General features: G+C 47.1%; 1 protein-coding gene across 10 annotated transcripts in view; it reads left to right on the forward strand.

Moving 5' to 3' along the window:
• Window positions 1–14,372, forward strand: part of nhsl1b (NHS-like 1b) — a 101,961-nt gene extending 87,589 nt beyond the window's left edge. For 7 of the 10 annotated variants that reach the window (XM_082504386.1, XM_082504394.1, XM_082504389.1 and 4 more), the window contains exons 4-9: window positions 570–774; window positions 3,289–3,420; window positions 5,122–8,424; window positions 9,436–9,568; window positions 11,030–11,059; window positions 11,890–14,372. In XM_082504386.1, coding sequence (XP_082360512.1) covers window positions 570–774; window positions 3,289–3,420; window positions 5,122–8,424; window positions 9,436–9,568; window positions 11,030–11,059; window positions 11,890–12,565 — 4,479 coding nt within the window. In that variant the 3' untranslated portion in view covers window positions 12,566–14,372. The remainder of the gene's footprint in view (window positions 1–569; window positions 775–3,288; window positions 3,421–5,121; window positions 8,425–9,435; window positions 9,569–11,029; window positions 11,060–11,889) is intronic. The other 3 variants (XM_082504388.1, XM_082504387.1, XM_082504391.1) reach the window with 2 other exon arrangements.
• The last annotated feature ends 1,622 nt before the right edge of the window (window positions 14,373–15,994 follow it).

The following is a 15,994-nucleotide window of genomic DNA, read 5'->3' on the forward strand; positions in this document are numbered from 1 at the left end:
TGCTCAACTTCAAGCCTGGACACTGGGGTAAAGCACCGCTGTCTGTTGCTTTCTGCCGTAAATTCACAATCCAGGGCCCTTAACGTGTCAGCACAGTTTACTGCATGAGTGATTCTCTCTCTGTGTCTCTCCGCACTGTTGCTCTGTAGCTTTTATCCTCCAATCTCCGACTGCTCTGTCAGTTCTCTGTGGCGGGTGTTTATTTGTGTGATTGTGTGTGCATGGTTGACCGTTTCCATTGGATAGGATGTTTACGGGGCCGCAAGCTTCTAAAGGTCACAGCAGTGTAATATATTAAAGTTTGTTCAGCTCATATTGGCACAATCTGTCATTTATGGTTCTGACTAGTAAATTCTATGATATTTATTTCCACTCACCTTTTATACCGTTATATAGACATTTATTCTTAGTAATAACTTTTATGCTTCGATCTGATGCTATTTTTATGTATTGCCTTTCATTGTGTCGCATCATGTTACCTCTTTCCTTGTTTCTTTCCTTTCCTCTCTTTCTAGTATTTCTTTCTTCAGCTTTACCCCTCATTAACATGTTATCTTTCTCTCAATCAGTCCACTGCTTCATCGCTGGAGGATGACAAATCTCAGCTCTCCATGAGGTCTCAGACGCCACAGGGCATGGGCGAAGGAGGGGAGGGGTCCGACCCTGACGGACAGGTGGTATGGAACAAGGCTGCCCTCCTCCCCACCCCAGAGGAGAAGATGAGGCGGGCAGCTCAGGCCGTACCCACAGACATAGTTGCCATCAATGTCACAGGTATGTCACACCTCATGACTTCATTCAGTCCGTCTCTCAACTGCTAGCAAGTAGCAACCATTCTTCATCGCCAGGTTGAGAACCAATGTCCCGATCCATCCGTAGCTCCATTTTTGTACAGTTTAATCGGCCTCATTCGTCCCTGGTGTCTCTTATTTTGCATTACCATCTCACTGACAGGCCTTTTGCTATTAAGGGAAATTTCTGACTTTTTTAGCAGTTTGATTGAGGTATCCGATGATAAAGAGAGTGTCAGCATGCTGACATGTCATGAGAAATTTGCATTTCAGTTTATTAGTTTAATTAGTTTTCACTGTTTCTGTTTACAAAAAAGAAAAAAAAGTCACATATTTCCTTTAATCAACCTTCTGTGAATGAGTGATTGCAGAATAATAGAGAACTGTATCCAGTCATCCACAGATGGGGTCAAACTTGCACGTGGCACTCAACCATGTCTTCCTCCTCTATGTTACCTTCACTCCTCTCATCATGCCTCTTGCAGACTGACCTTTGCCTTCCTTTATGCATGCGTGAGCGTGTGTTTATGCCTGAAAGTCCTTTGACAGCTTATGCCAGGGTCAAGGCTTTTCATCGTCTTTGTGTCAGATCACTGGCTGTTTGACAGATAAACACTCGTACACAGCAAATTTGTGTCAACTCAGTTCCCCTGTTAGCGCGCCACATCTTTCAAGGTTTTCCGCCACTCATAGGTACACTTATCTTAAGATTTGTTCATGAGATTCTTTTGGAAGGAGTCCAGCGGTGGGATGGACTCGCAGATAAGATAAGATAAGATAAGATAAGATAAGATAAGATAAGATAGAACTTTATTAATCCCTCGGGTGGGTTCCTCTGGGAAATTCGATTTCCAAAAAAGCACAGCACCGACAGAAGTTACAGAGTTACAGAATATTATATATAACTCTCAGTTCAGCATCAACATCTATATTTTATTGTTACAGTTAATATATCTGCAATCTACAGCCTTTTGACACTAATTAGCATTTAACGTGGTCCCTCGCCACACAAATCAGTGTTGTCACTTCAAATTAGTGGGAAAAAAGGAGTAAAACACCCACCGAGAGATCAGGGGCTTTGCCACTTTGGGAGGAATTTGTGATCGCAGCTATCCGCCCTTATATCGGTTTCTATTTCCCTGACGCCTGCAGGCTGTCACCAGCTAGTGAGATAGCAGAAAGAGCAGCAGTTCATAGCGACATATCACTCTTCCTTCAGGGAAACCGGACTCAGAGCGAGGAGATTATTGAGAAGCAGTTCATGTTTGCATGAGTACGTGTGTGAGTTTGAAAGCACCTTTCATCCCATATCTGTCCTTTCGCATGTTGAGCTTTGTGGTAAGAGCATGTACTTCTCATCTCACACATCTTACATCAATGTATGTTTATACCCCGTAATGGAAGTTTGCATAAAGGCCAGCCAAGGTTTTCTTTGTCAGACCCCTTCCTTTTGTTTTTGATTGGCATCACAACCATTTTCTCTCCGTGGGTTGTAAAAGACACTTTGGCTGGTTGGTGAAAAAGTTCAGTTCACCCAAATAACACAATGCATTTTCTCAATTAGGCTAAACTTTCTCGTGTTGAAGAGGAAGATTCACATGCTTGCTGCACAACATGTTTTTGTGGATCACTCTTATCCCACCACTGAGCATAATCATACTTAACTAGAAAGTGTTAAACCTTTCTATTTGAATCCAGCTTTAGTTCAGAAAAATGCAGACTTTTTTTCAAGTCCAGTTAGTAGTTTGGATATGTTGGATATCCAGACATAAGAACGATTTTAGGTATTTAATATTTAGCATTTCTCAGGAATTGAATCAGAAGAATCAGAATCAAATAACTTGTTAATCCCAGAGGAAATTTTGTTCACATTTGCTACAAGACAGTAACTAACCAATTAAAGTACAAATTAAATGATATAATATTAATACAAAATATAACATAATGTCTCTAATAAATAAATATGAAAATAAATAAAGTTAAAATTCAGGTGCCTCTCTTATCATATTAACTTAATAAGGGGAATAGGTGTTGTAGTCTGTACTTACACTTGTGACGTCTCCTGTCATATTTTGCTATATTCTCATTTATTATTTGTTTAGAACAGTCTCCGGTTCCACACGAGGGGTTTCCAGTATGTGATTTTGCACCTTAATATAAATATAACAGAAATCCTCAAAGACACTCTTGAGTAATATCATCCTTTAAAAAAAAAAAAAAAAGCAATGCATTCATCCTTAAAAATAAATAAAAACTAAAATCTTAAGTTTTTAGAAGCACAAATCAGTTTGAGACTTAAAATAAAAGCAAGGAAAGAAAATGCTGATTTGTAATTTGGTTGAACTGACCTTAATATTTCCTGCCCTGTTGACGTTGCATGTCCAACTTGGAAAAAACAAAAACCCTCCGCATGTCTGTTGAGTTTGTTCCTTCTGACTAACCGACTGCTGTTTGCCTGTTTGTCCGCCTGCCTTGCTCTCGCCCTCCCGGCTACCAGGGGCAGTGTTTGACCGACAGGCGAGCATCCGGCGCTCCCTCATTAACACTGACACCGTGTCCCGCCGGCCCAAGAAGGTCAAACGCAGAAAGACTATATCAGGGCTGCCTGACAACATCAACCTGGAGCTAGGTATGGATCACTGTGGAGCTACATGTTGCCCTCTGCTGTCCACAGACCTGTCCCAACACGCTAGACAAGCATCTCTTCTTCCTTTCTTTACTGCCAGCAACCTTGTTCTCTATAGGTTTATGCTTTTATCACACATAACTGTGTACAGTTAGAAACTTGGCGAGCCCAGGAGGGTCAGACTGACTCAAGTGAGCTCACAGTGTTGGATAAAGGATGTGCAGCTGCTACAGCTGATGTCTACATTATCATTTGTCCTCATTCACTCTCCTCCACCCGAGGATCTGCAGCCAAGAACAAGTTATGAAATCATTTTTTGTAGTTCTGTTGTTTTTCTTGTCTTTTTGTTATACTGCTTAAAAAACTTCTAACATAACAGCAGAGTTTGCCAGTTCTGTCATATGGTAGAAGGTAACGTCAGACTTTGCTTCTGATTGGTTGATCATTTGGATCAACTTTCTGAAGTCCTTTTGTCTGTGATGTGTGTATATCTCTGTGTATATCTGTATAGTGTATGCTGGTAGCATAAGATTATTAATAAACTATCTATGAGACAACAAGCCCTGATCTCAGGTCGATAAGCCACCTTCACATGCTCTTTCTGAGCATTATCATCCTGTCCTACATTAGAAATGTAAAGATGCTGAGGTCCCCTCAGAGTTACTCAGCTGAGCCCAGTGTTAAGCGAGTACTAAGCTCACTAATCTGACACAGTGTTCTGCTGACAGCACCGCATGGCTAATGTTTATTTACATGTCATTGAGCTTCGGGATGACAGCACCATTTAAGGGAAATGTCATTGCTCTGTGCGATAACATCGCCCAGGCTGATAGGAAAAGAGCTTTAAAGTCTGGTTAGTGCCCAGCTGACAACACCCTCTGAATGTCATGATTACTGGGCCGGGATAATTGTCCCAGTGCTCCATCCCTCCCCTCTCCTTGCACCAGAGCTGCCTGCAAAGTAGACCTGCAGCTTAATCTATCGCAGCAGCAACAGCCGAGCTGTCAGTCCAGCTTTTAGCAAAGGAGGAGGAGAGTGTATGTGTTGTTCAGAGCGAATGGAGAGAGAGAGAGAGAGAAGAAAGGACGCAAGAGTGTGTATGTTTTGGAAGACGAGCATCAACAGTAGAAGCCACCACAGATGGGAGACACAGTAGACATCCTCTCTCGTTTTACGACTCAATCTTCAAACTGTTTGTTTATTAGCTGGTATGTTCAGTGTGCATCTTTCTGTTATGTGCATTTTATGTTTGTCCTTGTGCATGACAGGGCTGGCTTGGCATGCACACGTGTCTTCTTGTATGTCTGTGTTCCTATTTGTGTTTTTTTGGGGGGGGTTTCTCTGCCTAATGCTTAACCAGCTGCCTATCCTGGCACCCAAGGAGACTACTTCATTTTTCTATCTGATGTAGCCAGCGTAGGAGAAGCGTAGTAGCAGAGCCTCTATTCCTTCTCTCTGTCTCTCCTCATATCCTTTTCTCCATAATGAAGAAGACCAGAAGTTATTAACGTAAATCAGGTTACACCAAATCAAATTAATTAGCTTCCATGTGACCACAGTTTATCTGACATTCCAGCCAGAAGAGCAGAAAGGTTTGTGGCTGAAGAAGTTATAGCCGGGGGGGGGGGTGAAGGTGGGGTAGCAGGAAGAGGAATCACATGTTGATATGTTTCTTTTTTCTTTTTCTTTTTTTTTTGACAACAGCAAAAGGACACGGCGGAGATCTCCGGCCACATTCTATGTTCCTCCCTGGACAGTACTCCACACTTGGCCGTACTGGGAGTGTCAACTCAACTCTCCGACGTTCGGTGACCAGAGACTCGAGCTGTCAGACAGAAGAAGTAAAGATCGTGCCCCCGTCCATGAGAAGAATTCGAGCACAGAGAGGACAGGGAATCGCTGCTCAGATGGCTGGCATATCCGCTTCCTCTTCAACAGGAAGTATATCCATCTCCAGCAGCAACAGCTCTGGAATACTGATGCTGCCGCAGCATTTTAATGGAGACCCGTCGCGTTTTCACAGTCTGCCCCGACAGGGCGCAAGAGTGTCCCTCAGTGCCGATCCCATCTATAGCAGCACGCCCATCAAGTCAGAGGAACATCTGCAGAGGCAAATTGGAAAGCTTCAGGTCGACGATACTGTGGTACACATGAGAAACGCCCCGAGGACAGGAACTTTGCCCAGGCCCAAGTCCCAGGAGTTGAAGGGGACACTGTCCAGTGAGTGGGGCGGGGGTCCGGCATGTGTGGTTTCCCCTCATGCTGCTTATTCCACCTCGTTCATCCCCAATGCCACCATGTCCAGTTCTGCTGAGGTTTTTACCCTTAACACCTCGAGCCAGCTCACCCAGTCCCCGGTCTCAGCTTACCCCGCAGCTCGAGCGCTCAGTCTGGCTTCCCCAACTAATGCTGACCTGCTGATCTCTAGTCCAGCAGCCTTCACCCACAGCTCCACCTGCCCTGCCTTGGCCACGTCTACTCCTACTCACACAGCACAGGATAGTGGCCTGAAAGTCAGAGCACCTGCCAGTGAGTCAGGTCACTCTGACAGTAGCACCCACAGCCACAGCACCTTGGCCCCCACTCCACCATCTTGTCTGCCGGAGGAGAACTGGATCTGCGACACACCAGAAAACGTGGTGGCTCCACACCGCACTCTGACCTCCAGTTGCTCCACTCCAATCAACCAGCTCTATGGCAGCCTGGATCAGTCCTCTAGGACCACTACTGATTCCAGCTCTCTTTACTCCCAGGACAATGATGGATACTACACCTCTATGCACCTGGACTCAGGCCTGCGCTCGCGCAGTCACGGTAGCGGGCACGGGGTGGCAGCTGGCCGGGCCACCAGACACAGCATGTACGAGTGCCGCGAGATGGCCAATCAGGAGGACTCTGGAAGCCTGTACAGTGACCGCTCGCTGTCACGCAGCATCTCCCTACGCAAATCCAAGAAGCCTCCCCTGCCACCAGCTCGCACGGATTCTCTCAGACGCAAGCCAGCTGCAAAAATGCCCCCCGGAGGCGTTAGCGCCATCAACGGTGCTAATGGGGAAAGGGGTACGACACTTAATGAAACTCTAATTGCAAGCTTGCAGCAGAGCCTGCAGATGGGGTTGAGAGGAGGGAAGGGAAAGGGTGCGTCGCCATCATCAACCTCTCACAGCCCAAGCAGCGATTATGATGACCCTTGGGTCCTCAGGCCGCGCAGTCACAGCAGCATCAGTGCAGGCAGCTCCGCAGCATCACTAGCAGCTAACGCAAACTGTGGCGGCGTGTCTAGTGTGTACTCTCTATGCCATGTGACACCTGCCCACAGTGACACCAGCAGCCTGCGCTCTGACTACGCCGACTCTTGGGGCTACTACATGGACTACCCTCGTAACAACTTGGACCAGGGGGAGCAGACACCCCCAGCCCATGCCGCAGATAACATGTCAGCCGGCGTTCACCCAGGAGTCTTACAGAATGGAGGAGGGATTCACAAAAGTCAGATCCCTGGAGCTCCAGGTCAGGAGCGAGAGGTGTCGGCGAAGCCCAAAGCTTCCACCTCCTCCCCAGACCGGGTGCATAGACTCACCTCGCCATCTAGTGGCTACTCCAGCCAGTCCAACACTCCCACAGCTGGAACCCCAGTGCCCGCCTTCGCCAGGTCCATGTCTCCCTCGGGCGGCCGGCCAAAACCCAAAGTCCCCGAGAGGAAGTCCTCTCTCCTCTCATCAGTTTCCATGTCCTCCTCTTCTACCTCCCTTTCCTCCAACACTTCAGACTCACTTAAGAGCAACGGTCCTCCTCCTCCACCACCACCTCTCCTCTTCTCCTCCTCCTCAACTCCCAACACCCCTCTCAGCCCACCTCCACCCTTCCCTCCCCCTCTACCGCCAAGCTCTAGCACAGCTTCCCTGACTCCTCCACCAGCTCCCCCATTGCCAACCACTCCCCAGGGAGGTTCTCTAAGCCTGAACTCTACTTGCTCCACCTCCCCGGAATTCCCTCCACCTCCATCCCCCGAGATGCTGATTCACCCGAGTTCATCTCCCAATGGGAGCTTCAGTCCCCCTCCTCCTCCACCACCCCCACCTCCTCCTCCTCCTCTGCTGGCTACTGTTACAGCTTCCTCCTCCCCATCTTTTAAGAAGGCACTAAATGATGCTCCTAAAGAAGCTCCTTCTAACAGTCCCACAAACTCACCTAAGCCCCTCATCACACCATTTGCACTTCAGAGCGTTCAGCTTCGTTCAGTCAAGCGACCAGAGAAGGAGATCACAGATGACAACAAAGCTGAGAAAACAGGGATGGACCTCCTTCAGGGGCTAAAGCCTCTGAGCCTGGATAGCTGTTACTCTCAGGAGCATCCCACTGTCTTACCCCTTTTGAACAGCTCTCTGGAAGCGGATTCCCATTATTCCTCACCATCGCCTGTGTCAAAGCTCCTGGAAGAGTTGTCACTGGATGACAGCATCACAGAGGACTCACCGGACATTGCCATCGTAAATGGAAAAGCTGATGATGAGAGTTACACACTTGTGAATGGGAATGAAAAAGAGGAGGCACTAGCATTGCCCAGTCCCGCACAGAGCCACGAAAGCTCTCCCATCAAGCAGAAGGCCCCACCCCCAGCAGTCTCCAAGAAGCCCAAATTTTCCCTTGTCCCACCAGTAAGCCCCCAAACAATAAATAAACTGTTTCCATCTCAGCAGGAAGAGACTAACATCCCCCAAACAGAAGACCAAGTAGATTCTCCGCGAAGACAAACAAAAGAAGAGGTGAAAGAGGGGGACGGTGAGCATCAGGAGGAGAGAGAAGACACTTTAGAGCATTTAGCAGAGCGCAAAGGAGCATTCACTGAAACCCGATACGAGTCTTGTATCACTACATCTGTTAGCAAGGAGACGAGTAATGCCTCTGGGCTTTATACCAACGGAGAGGCTGATGAAGAAGAGGAAGAGGACTGTGATGGGGCGAGCAGCACCACAGGGTCCATCAGCTCCAAGGACGACGAGGCAGGTGAGTCTGACTCGTAGTTTACTGAATATGTTTCCACAAAACAAACGCAGAAATGCAGAAACGGAAGCAGAAAGCCTTAATGTACTTATTTGCCAAAATCCTAAGAGGTTAGAAGTGATCCAGCAGACTGAGGGTTGTGCAATGGGTTCCTTTGAGCTGCTGTAAAATTTATTTTGCCCCTAAGCAAGCGAGCTAAACTTGAAGGCAGAAGCTTTTAAAGGTTTGAAAAGTGTGAAAACGAAGCGGGAGCGACGGCTTATCACTGGGACAGCAGCTCTGCAGCCTCGTGCAATCATCCCGCTTACTCTTTATTCTACTCCTCCTTCTATATTTTGTATGCGGAGATCTCTTTTGGCTGCTGTCCCCCTTCTTTTTTTGTCCCCCCTCCCGCATTGCTGCACACGTACACACACCTCAGCCTCCGCTGTCTACTCGAGTCCTCTCCACCATCCATCCTTCTCTTCTGTCCAAATATTCATTTTTGCCCCTCTGCCTTTTCTCTTGCTCTCTCTCTCTCTTTTTGTGTTAATCGCTCAGCCCGTGTTTTTCCTACTCAGCTGTCCTTCTGTCCCACTCCCTCTCTGAGTTAAGGGAAGGGGGGTAAGTATCCCAAAGGAGATGCTTTATGTGGTTGGAGGGACAGGGGGGAGGGGCCCGGTCGTATCGGAGGGGAGGGGAACGGATCTGGTAAGGGGATGAAGGGGAGGATGGGGAGAGCGTAAAGTGAGACTGCCTGCAGCGGCTCAGGCAGTCGAAGCTCAGACGTGAGCGCGGAGGTTAAGAGGAAGAGGAGGAGGGGGGAAAAAGCTAAACTAGAGGAAATGAAAGAAGAGGAATATCTAGAGAGGGAAGAAAATGTAAGGAGACAGTTGGACATCTCCTCCGTACGACTTCAGATTTCATAGGCGGCCAGGTTAATGCGACAGGATGGATGTAGGAGTGTGTGCTCCCTAAAAGTCTGCTCTCTCCTGACTGTGTTGGATGTAAATTGTATATCCCCCCTGACCTCAGGTGACGTCTTTGAATCCAGTACGGCCGAGTCGTCTCCAGCCCCGTCAGCAAACGGGGCGTCCGAGAAGAGCATGGTAACCCCGACTCCCACGCGACCCCGAACCACAGAGGACCTCTTCGCCGCCATTCACAGGTACGACGATGCACTCGTCTAATGTCCTTGTCGCCCTGCTCATTTTTAGAGCACCACAGCAACTTATTTTCTCCTCACCCACCTCGGCTCTGGATACATAATTTATTTCCCCGATCTAGTCCTGCTTCCTATTATTCCTACTTTTCTTTCCTCTCCACCTGCCCTCTCTGTCATTCCTGCTTTTCCAACATCCTCATAAACCACAGTGTCACCCTTGATTTGTGTTTTTCAGTCATCCCCCACTCTCTGCCCTCCACCTCTCAGTCATAACTTTATCCAGCATTATCCCATACAGAAGAGTACACATCTGTCAGAAAGCCGATCTCTGGCCAGTGAAGGGCTGTGAAGCATGAAGGCAATGGTTAATTTGTATACTAAGCGTTTGTGAGTGTAGTTAGATTACAATTGCTCATTTTTAGCAAGAAAAAAGAAAGAAGGGGAAAAAAAGGCTGTTGCTTTATCCATAATTTACTACCCAGGATTTCATTTTGCTGTATTTATGGTCCCCACATCACGTGTGCATGTATCATTTATTGCGCTGCCTAATTTAACGTGAATATTGTGTAAGCGTGTGTGCGTTTGTAGTCAAGGCAGCATTTGTTTACCACTCTCCTCCTCCTCCATCTATCGCACCCTCACAGCGTGGGAGATATAGAATAATTTTGCAGATTTGGGAAGTGATGACCGTTTCCCAGCGGTGCTGTTAAAACTAAAGAAGATCCCTCAAATAAAAGAATGAACTAGCACAAATTCAATCTGCAAAAAGTGCCCTAAACTGTAAATTCAATCGAGAACTGTTCAAGGGTGGAAGCACCGGGTATTAACTGTAACACCCCTGTAATACCACCTGCCCAGTTCTTTTTGTTTTTATTTTCGTTCACCTTCACGTTCCCCCGTCCTTTCTCTCTCACTGTCTGTGAAATCAGAGTAATAAAAGCCTCGAGTTGAAATTCCTTCACAGCAGCGGCCGAAAATACAAGTTCGTTGTGAGAGAAATCCTCCAAACCGAATGTAATCCAGCCAGCAGAAAGAAATCGATCCATTGCAGCCATGCTTATATTGCCTCCTTGTTTACCTCTATAACTGGGATTGGCACCTGCGCTCTCTGTTTGGATGTGCACGCACGTGGGATTGTGCGTGAGAAAAGTCTTATGTAATGCTGATGGGCTAATGTGGAAAGGGAGCTCACAGCGGATGACGCTAGATGGAGGTTGAATTTAGGGCACAGACATATTTTGCAGCGTTAGATTCTCACACAAACCATTTCCATCCCTTCAGTCCTCCCTCGCACTTTTTTGACCTTCACACAGCGCTGTACATCCCCACAGGTTATTTGCCCTTTAGGGAAGATTTCCCTCCAACGATCTAATCTGAGGATTAAAGAATTTTGTCTCCCTTATCACAGAATGTGTAGTTGTAATTCCGTTAATCATGTTTCTCCTCTCTTCTTCCACTGTGCAGAGAGGGAATGGGTGCAGTGTTTCTAGAGAGGTGCGTAGTGGCAAGTAGCCCCTTTCCTTTAATTAGCGAGCCTTGTTTTCACCACCGCCACGCTGATGCTGCCTTGGGATTAGCAGCAGTAATCCCTCGGTGCAACCCGCCACCCCCGGTATCACAGACACGGATTAATAAGGCTGTTTTTGCCTCAAGCCCTAACGCCTCCTAATTCTGCCAGTTGCAGCTTTTATTGCCATGCTTTGGTGCAGGAGTTATCAACACTCAAGGATGAGTGGTGCAGCAGACTATGCTGATACCGACCACAACAACCACCAACCGCCTCCTGCTGAGAGGAGGCCGCCTCGTCCTCATGTGATTAAAACAGCTCTGGGCGCTTTCCTCAGTTTGTTTTGTGCCGCGTCTGAGCTTTCATGCAGCGTTGCAGCTTCTGCAGCTTCTGCTGTAAAACCTCACCGAATTTCTTTTAACCTGAAATGTGTAACTTCTTCTTCTTCTGCTCCTTAGCCCTGGTTTGTTTCCGAGATACGCCGCCATGTTTGTTTGCTGGGGGCAGTGCTGACATATGGCAAATTTGGGACAAAGATTTGTGGAACGTGGGCAGCAGAGTTTTAAATGTAATCTTTTTTTTTAAGCTGCAGCACAAACATCAAAAAGAGTGGGCTTACATGTGTGAAATCCCGTGGATGAATAGTTAAATCTGAGCTCATTGCTCCCTGACAACACTGCCCCAGTAACTTAGTCCTGTATTTTGCTCTGTCGAGTCAGCATTTATTTGCCCTAAAATAATTTGATCAGCCGTGCTTCCGCTCGCTCACTCAGCAGAATTCCTCAAGACTATTTTAAAATCATCTTTTCTTCCACAGGTCAAAGCGCAAGGTCCTGGGTCGCAAGGAGTCCGAGGAAGACAAGACCCGGCCTGGGAGCCACTCGCAATCTCCACCCACCACCCCGACGAGCCTGTCTCCAGGGATGACGTCGTCGTTGCCCCGTCAGTCGGGATCCATCCAGCGCAATCTCCGCAAGTCCTCAACCAGCAGCGACACCTTCAAGGCACTTCTCCTGAAAAAGGGAAGCCGCTCTGAGACCAGTTTCAGGATGTCTGCTGCCGAAATGCTTCGTTCCACTGACCCACGCTCCCAGCGAACGCGCTCCGAATCGGCGCTGGACTCCCCCACTGCTTCTCCCTCCTCACCGATGGCCCTGCACAGCCCGGCCGGTTCCCCGGGCCGGGGTAAGAGGGCAGCTGACGAGCGGGGCCGTTATGATGTCTTTACCCTGTCCTCGCCGACTTCGTCGCCCTTTTCAATGGGCGGATTTAAGTACGGGCGCTCTCGGACGCCGCCCTCAGCTGCCAGCAGCAAGTACAACGCCCGCAGCCGAATCCTCAGCAGCCCGATGACAGTAATCTGCGAGCGGGACGGGGAACTGGCTGAGAGCGAGTACGGAGACACGGCAGAAAGTCTGTCTCAGCCAGCAGCTCAGGCTGTCCCTGTGCTCAAAGACTCCAATGGCACTTTATCCGAAGAAAGCAGAAGTTAAAAGAGCAGGAGCCGCCCCTTAGCTTTGGGGAGCTGAACTTATTCGTTGTAACCAGGCAGGGAGCTGGAAGAGGAGCCCAACACAAGGCCCTCTAGAGACACCTTCCTGAGCTCCACCCCCGCCCCTCTGAGGGAGTGGACATGTCTGGTCCTGATGCGGGACCTGGATGCAGCTCCATCACGGACCGGACAGAGCGCAGTCTGAAGCAGAGAAGTGGACCTGCTCCAGCTTTTTAAGACTGCCATGATTCTCATTCTTTCCTTCGTTTGGTGATTCACCTTTTTTTGTTCAAAGAATAGTGTTTCTTTTAGACCTGGTGTTCCTAGTTTTGTTTGCCTTTTTTTTTTTTTTTTTTTCTTTCTAACTTCATCCCGCAGGAGTCCTTTTAGTTTCACCAAAGGACTAAAAGTTAAGATGGCAAACTTAAGTGAATTGAAGGAATGGAGAAGTCACTGACTGTTCGCTTAACTTTGCTGCTGTGGTGCTACGTAGCTAGGAGAGAGTGGAATGTAAAAGTGTGCGGGAGGCTCGCCTGTTTTCAGTTTCTGCTTTTCCTCTGCTGGCTGTGGGAAGTGTTTGAGAGCACCGTGGCTTGCAAGTGTCGGCTTCAAACAGCCAATCAATATGTGGAACGGGCGCGAGGACGTGGTACAGCAGGTGGCTCCGCGGTACAACTTCACCTACGGTTACCACTCTTTGATCGGTGGTTTTAGTTTGCAGAGCTGGTGTGTTCAGGGGTCCATAGGAAGTGCAGAGGGCTCAGTGCTGCCACCTAGTGACAGGGAACAGTGTGGAAAAATTGTTGGGGGATACGAAGGTTCAACCAAAACATCAAAATTACTCTCTGAAAAGGCTCATAAAAGTTAGTTTGTAGAATTTGCACTGTGCACAGTTTTTTTTTCTTGGTGAATTAAAAAAAAATGTTTTAATAAACCAATTACATCATGTCATGTCACGTGTTTGGAAGTTAAGTAAGAAATGATAACATTAGAGTAAAAGAATATTTTATTATCTTTTAGTGATCGTGTGGGTTACCAAAGAGCTTGAAAAATGAAACGGAGTTGGACGTGACAGCAATCCGATAGTCTGACACCCCCGTGCATACGCTCCGAGAAGATCCACCAGACCCTGTGGGGGCAGATTTCTAAATAATTTCTATAATGCTGTTGACCTTTCTGTTTATCCTTTTGCAGTTTTATATGGTTCTATATGTAAATAAATAGAGAATTGAGTTTTAAGTCACACTTGACCTATTTTCAAAGACTTTGTACATTTTTTTTAGAACCCTCTGTTTGCTGAAAGGGAGTGGTTTCCTTTTTCGTAGATTATTTATTTTCACATAGGAGGGCGTCGGTATGGTTTAACTGGTCAGAGTCAGCTGACGGGTGGTTGAGGCACAGGAAAGAGAGGTTAGGGGTTAACCAGAGAAATCAAAAAGCCACATTTAGCTGGCTGACCCCAGCGAGCCGTTATTCTGTTAAAGACGCATCAAAAAGATTATATCAATTTTAACCAGCCTTTAATCTGAAGTCATGCCACACTGGTGCTCATGGCTGAATAAACGTGGTGACAGTCGTGAGACTTCATAACCTCCTAACAGCCATAACAGCCTGTGTGTTAATCACCTGTGACCAAATAATGTGTCTCCCAGAGCCCACCAGGCTGTGATTGAGCGCTCCTGAAAGCATCTGTGCTTGTGAAAAGACAGAGAGGACAGAAGAAGTAGTGGGAGTGGAGCTGAAGGCAGGCTGCTAACGCTCTCGTGTATGTCTGTGTAATAAAAACAAGGTGATATTTAAAGAACGCATCTCTGTGTCATTTCTCTGTGTGTGTGTGTGTGTGTGCGTGTGAGAGATTCACGGCCATCTGCCTGCTCAACACCCCAAATCACAGCCTCATTAGCGCCGTCGCCATGGCACCCACACTCGTCCGTCATCTGGAAAACTCCCATTATTCACCCTGCTCCTTCTGCAGGGGTCATCACTTATATTCCTTCTGGACATCCTATTAGGACACACTAGGTTAGAGCCTCTCGCGTGACTCCCAGTTAGCGCTGAGCCATCCAGACAGGACGCTGCAACTTCTCAATATTCCTGCATCAACGTCCTGCAGAGAGACACCTATAAATACCATTGCGCCACTGGCCCGTCAGTCTTCTCAGGGGAACAGAAACGCAGACAGTGTCTTAGTATTTTAAATGAAGCCCCGTCACCTCTGATTCAGCAGCCACCTGCCCTCTGACGCAGCGTCCATCTGGCTGCGAGACAGGAATCAATATGAACTCCCCGCAGCTATAATCACACTATTGACACTTCACCGCTTCCCCTCGTCTTTTTACATTCAAGACCACTCAATGGAGAGTGTTTATAAGTCATGGCAAATAAAGCAGGGCTGATCGCAGGGAGGCCAGGAATAGTAACCACATGTGTTTAGGCTGGAGAACAGAGTGCTGCTTCACTTATTAAACATCTAGCTTTTTTGCACTTGATTCCACACAGAAAGACTCCGGTCAGATGGGGGAATCAAACCAGGACCTTCTTGCTGTGAGGCAATAGTGCTAACCACCGTTTTCATGCTAATAATTTTCACATGGATTCAAATCCAGGTTGGGACCTTTCTGTGTGGAGTTGTTGGAGCGTGTTCTCTCCGGTTACTCTGGCTTCATCACAATCCAAAGACGTGCATGTTGGGTAATTTGGTTAGTCTAAACTGACCATAGGTGTGACCTATGTGTGTACCCCCACCTTTCGTCATATGACAGCTGGGATAGACTCCAGCACCTTCTCAAATCTGGATAAGTGAAAGAAAGGTGGATGGACTGATTTGGAGGGCATAAAATTTTACAATGTGAAAGTATTTAAAGATTCCAACAAGAATGCTATTAAAAAAAGCATAATAGTAGAAGAAAGTGTTTTAATCAAGCTAAATACTTAGTTTACCCACTTTAACTCATAAGGGCTTAAACCACAGAAGAAAACAGTTTTTGGGGACCCACTTACAGCAGCTATGTAAACTCCCTTCACCCAAACCTTTCCAATACTGGTGTTTAGGTGTTTCTGTCTGAACTGTGTTAAACTCTAGCATTCATTCACCAGTCAGCTGAGCCAAAGTACTATAGTTAATGAATGGCAGGAGTTATATTAATCTCAAAGACAAAGAGTTCTTACATGTGCATTATGAGATATGAATACTACATCCACACAGTTTCTGTTGCGTCCATACTGAACAGTAAATTTCTCCAGTTAATCTCACCAGAAAATGAAAGTACTTTCACATCATCAGCTCTAGTCTCCGCCAGGCTGGAGGGGAGGAGATAAAATTAAAATACAAAACTGTGGTGTTTAGATTAAAACAGTGAGCCTCATTATACCGATCCCCTCCACAGCATGTTTCGCTTTGCTGAGCACGGCCAACGAGATCAATATGTGT

The sequence above is a fragment of the Aulonocara stuartgranti genome, assembly GCF_965226115.1.
Source record: "Aulonocara stuartgranti genome assembly, chromosome: 15".
NCBI lineage: Eukaryota > Metazoa > Chordata > Actinopteri > Cichliformes > Cichlidae > Aulonocara > Aulonocara stuartgranti.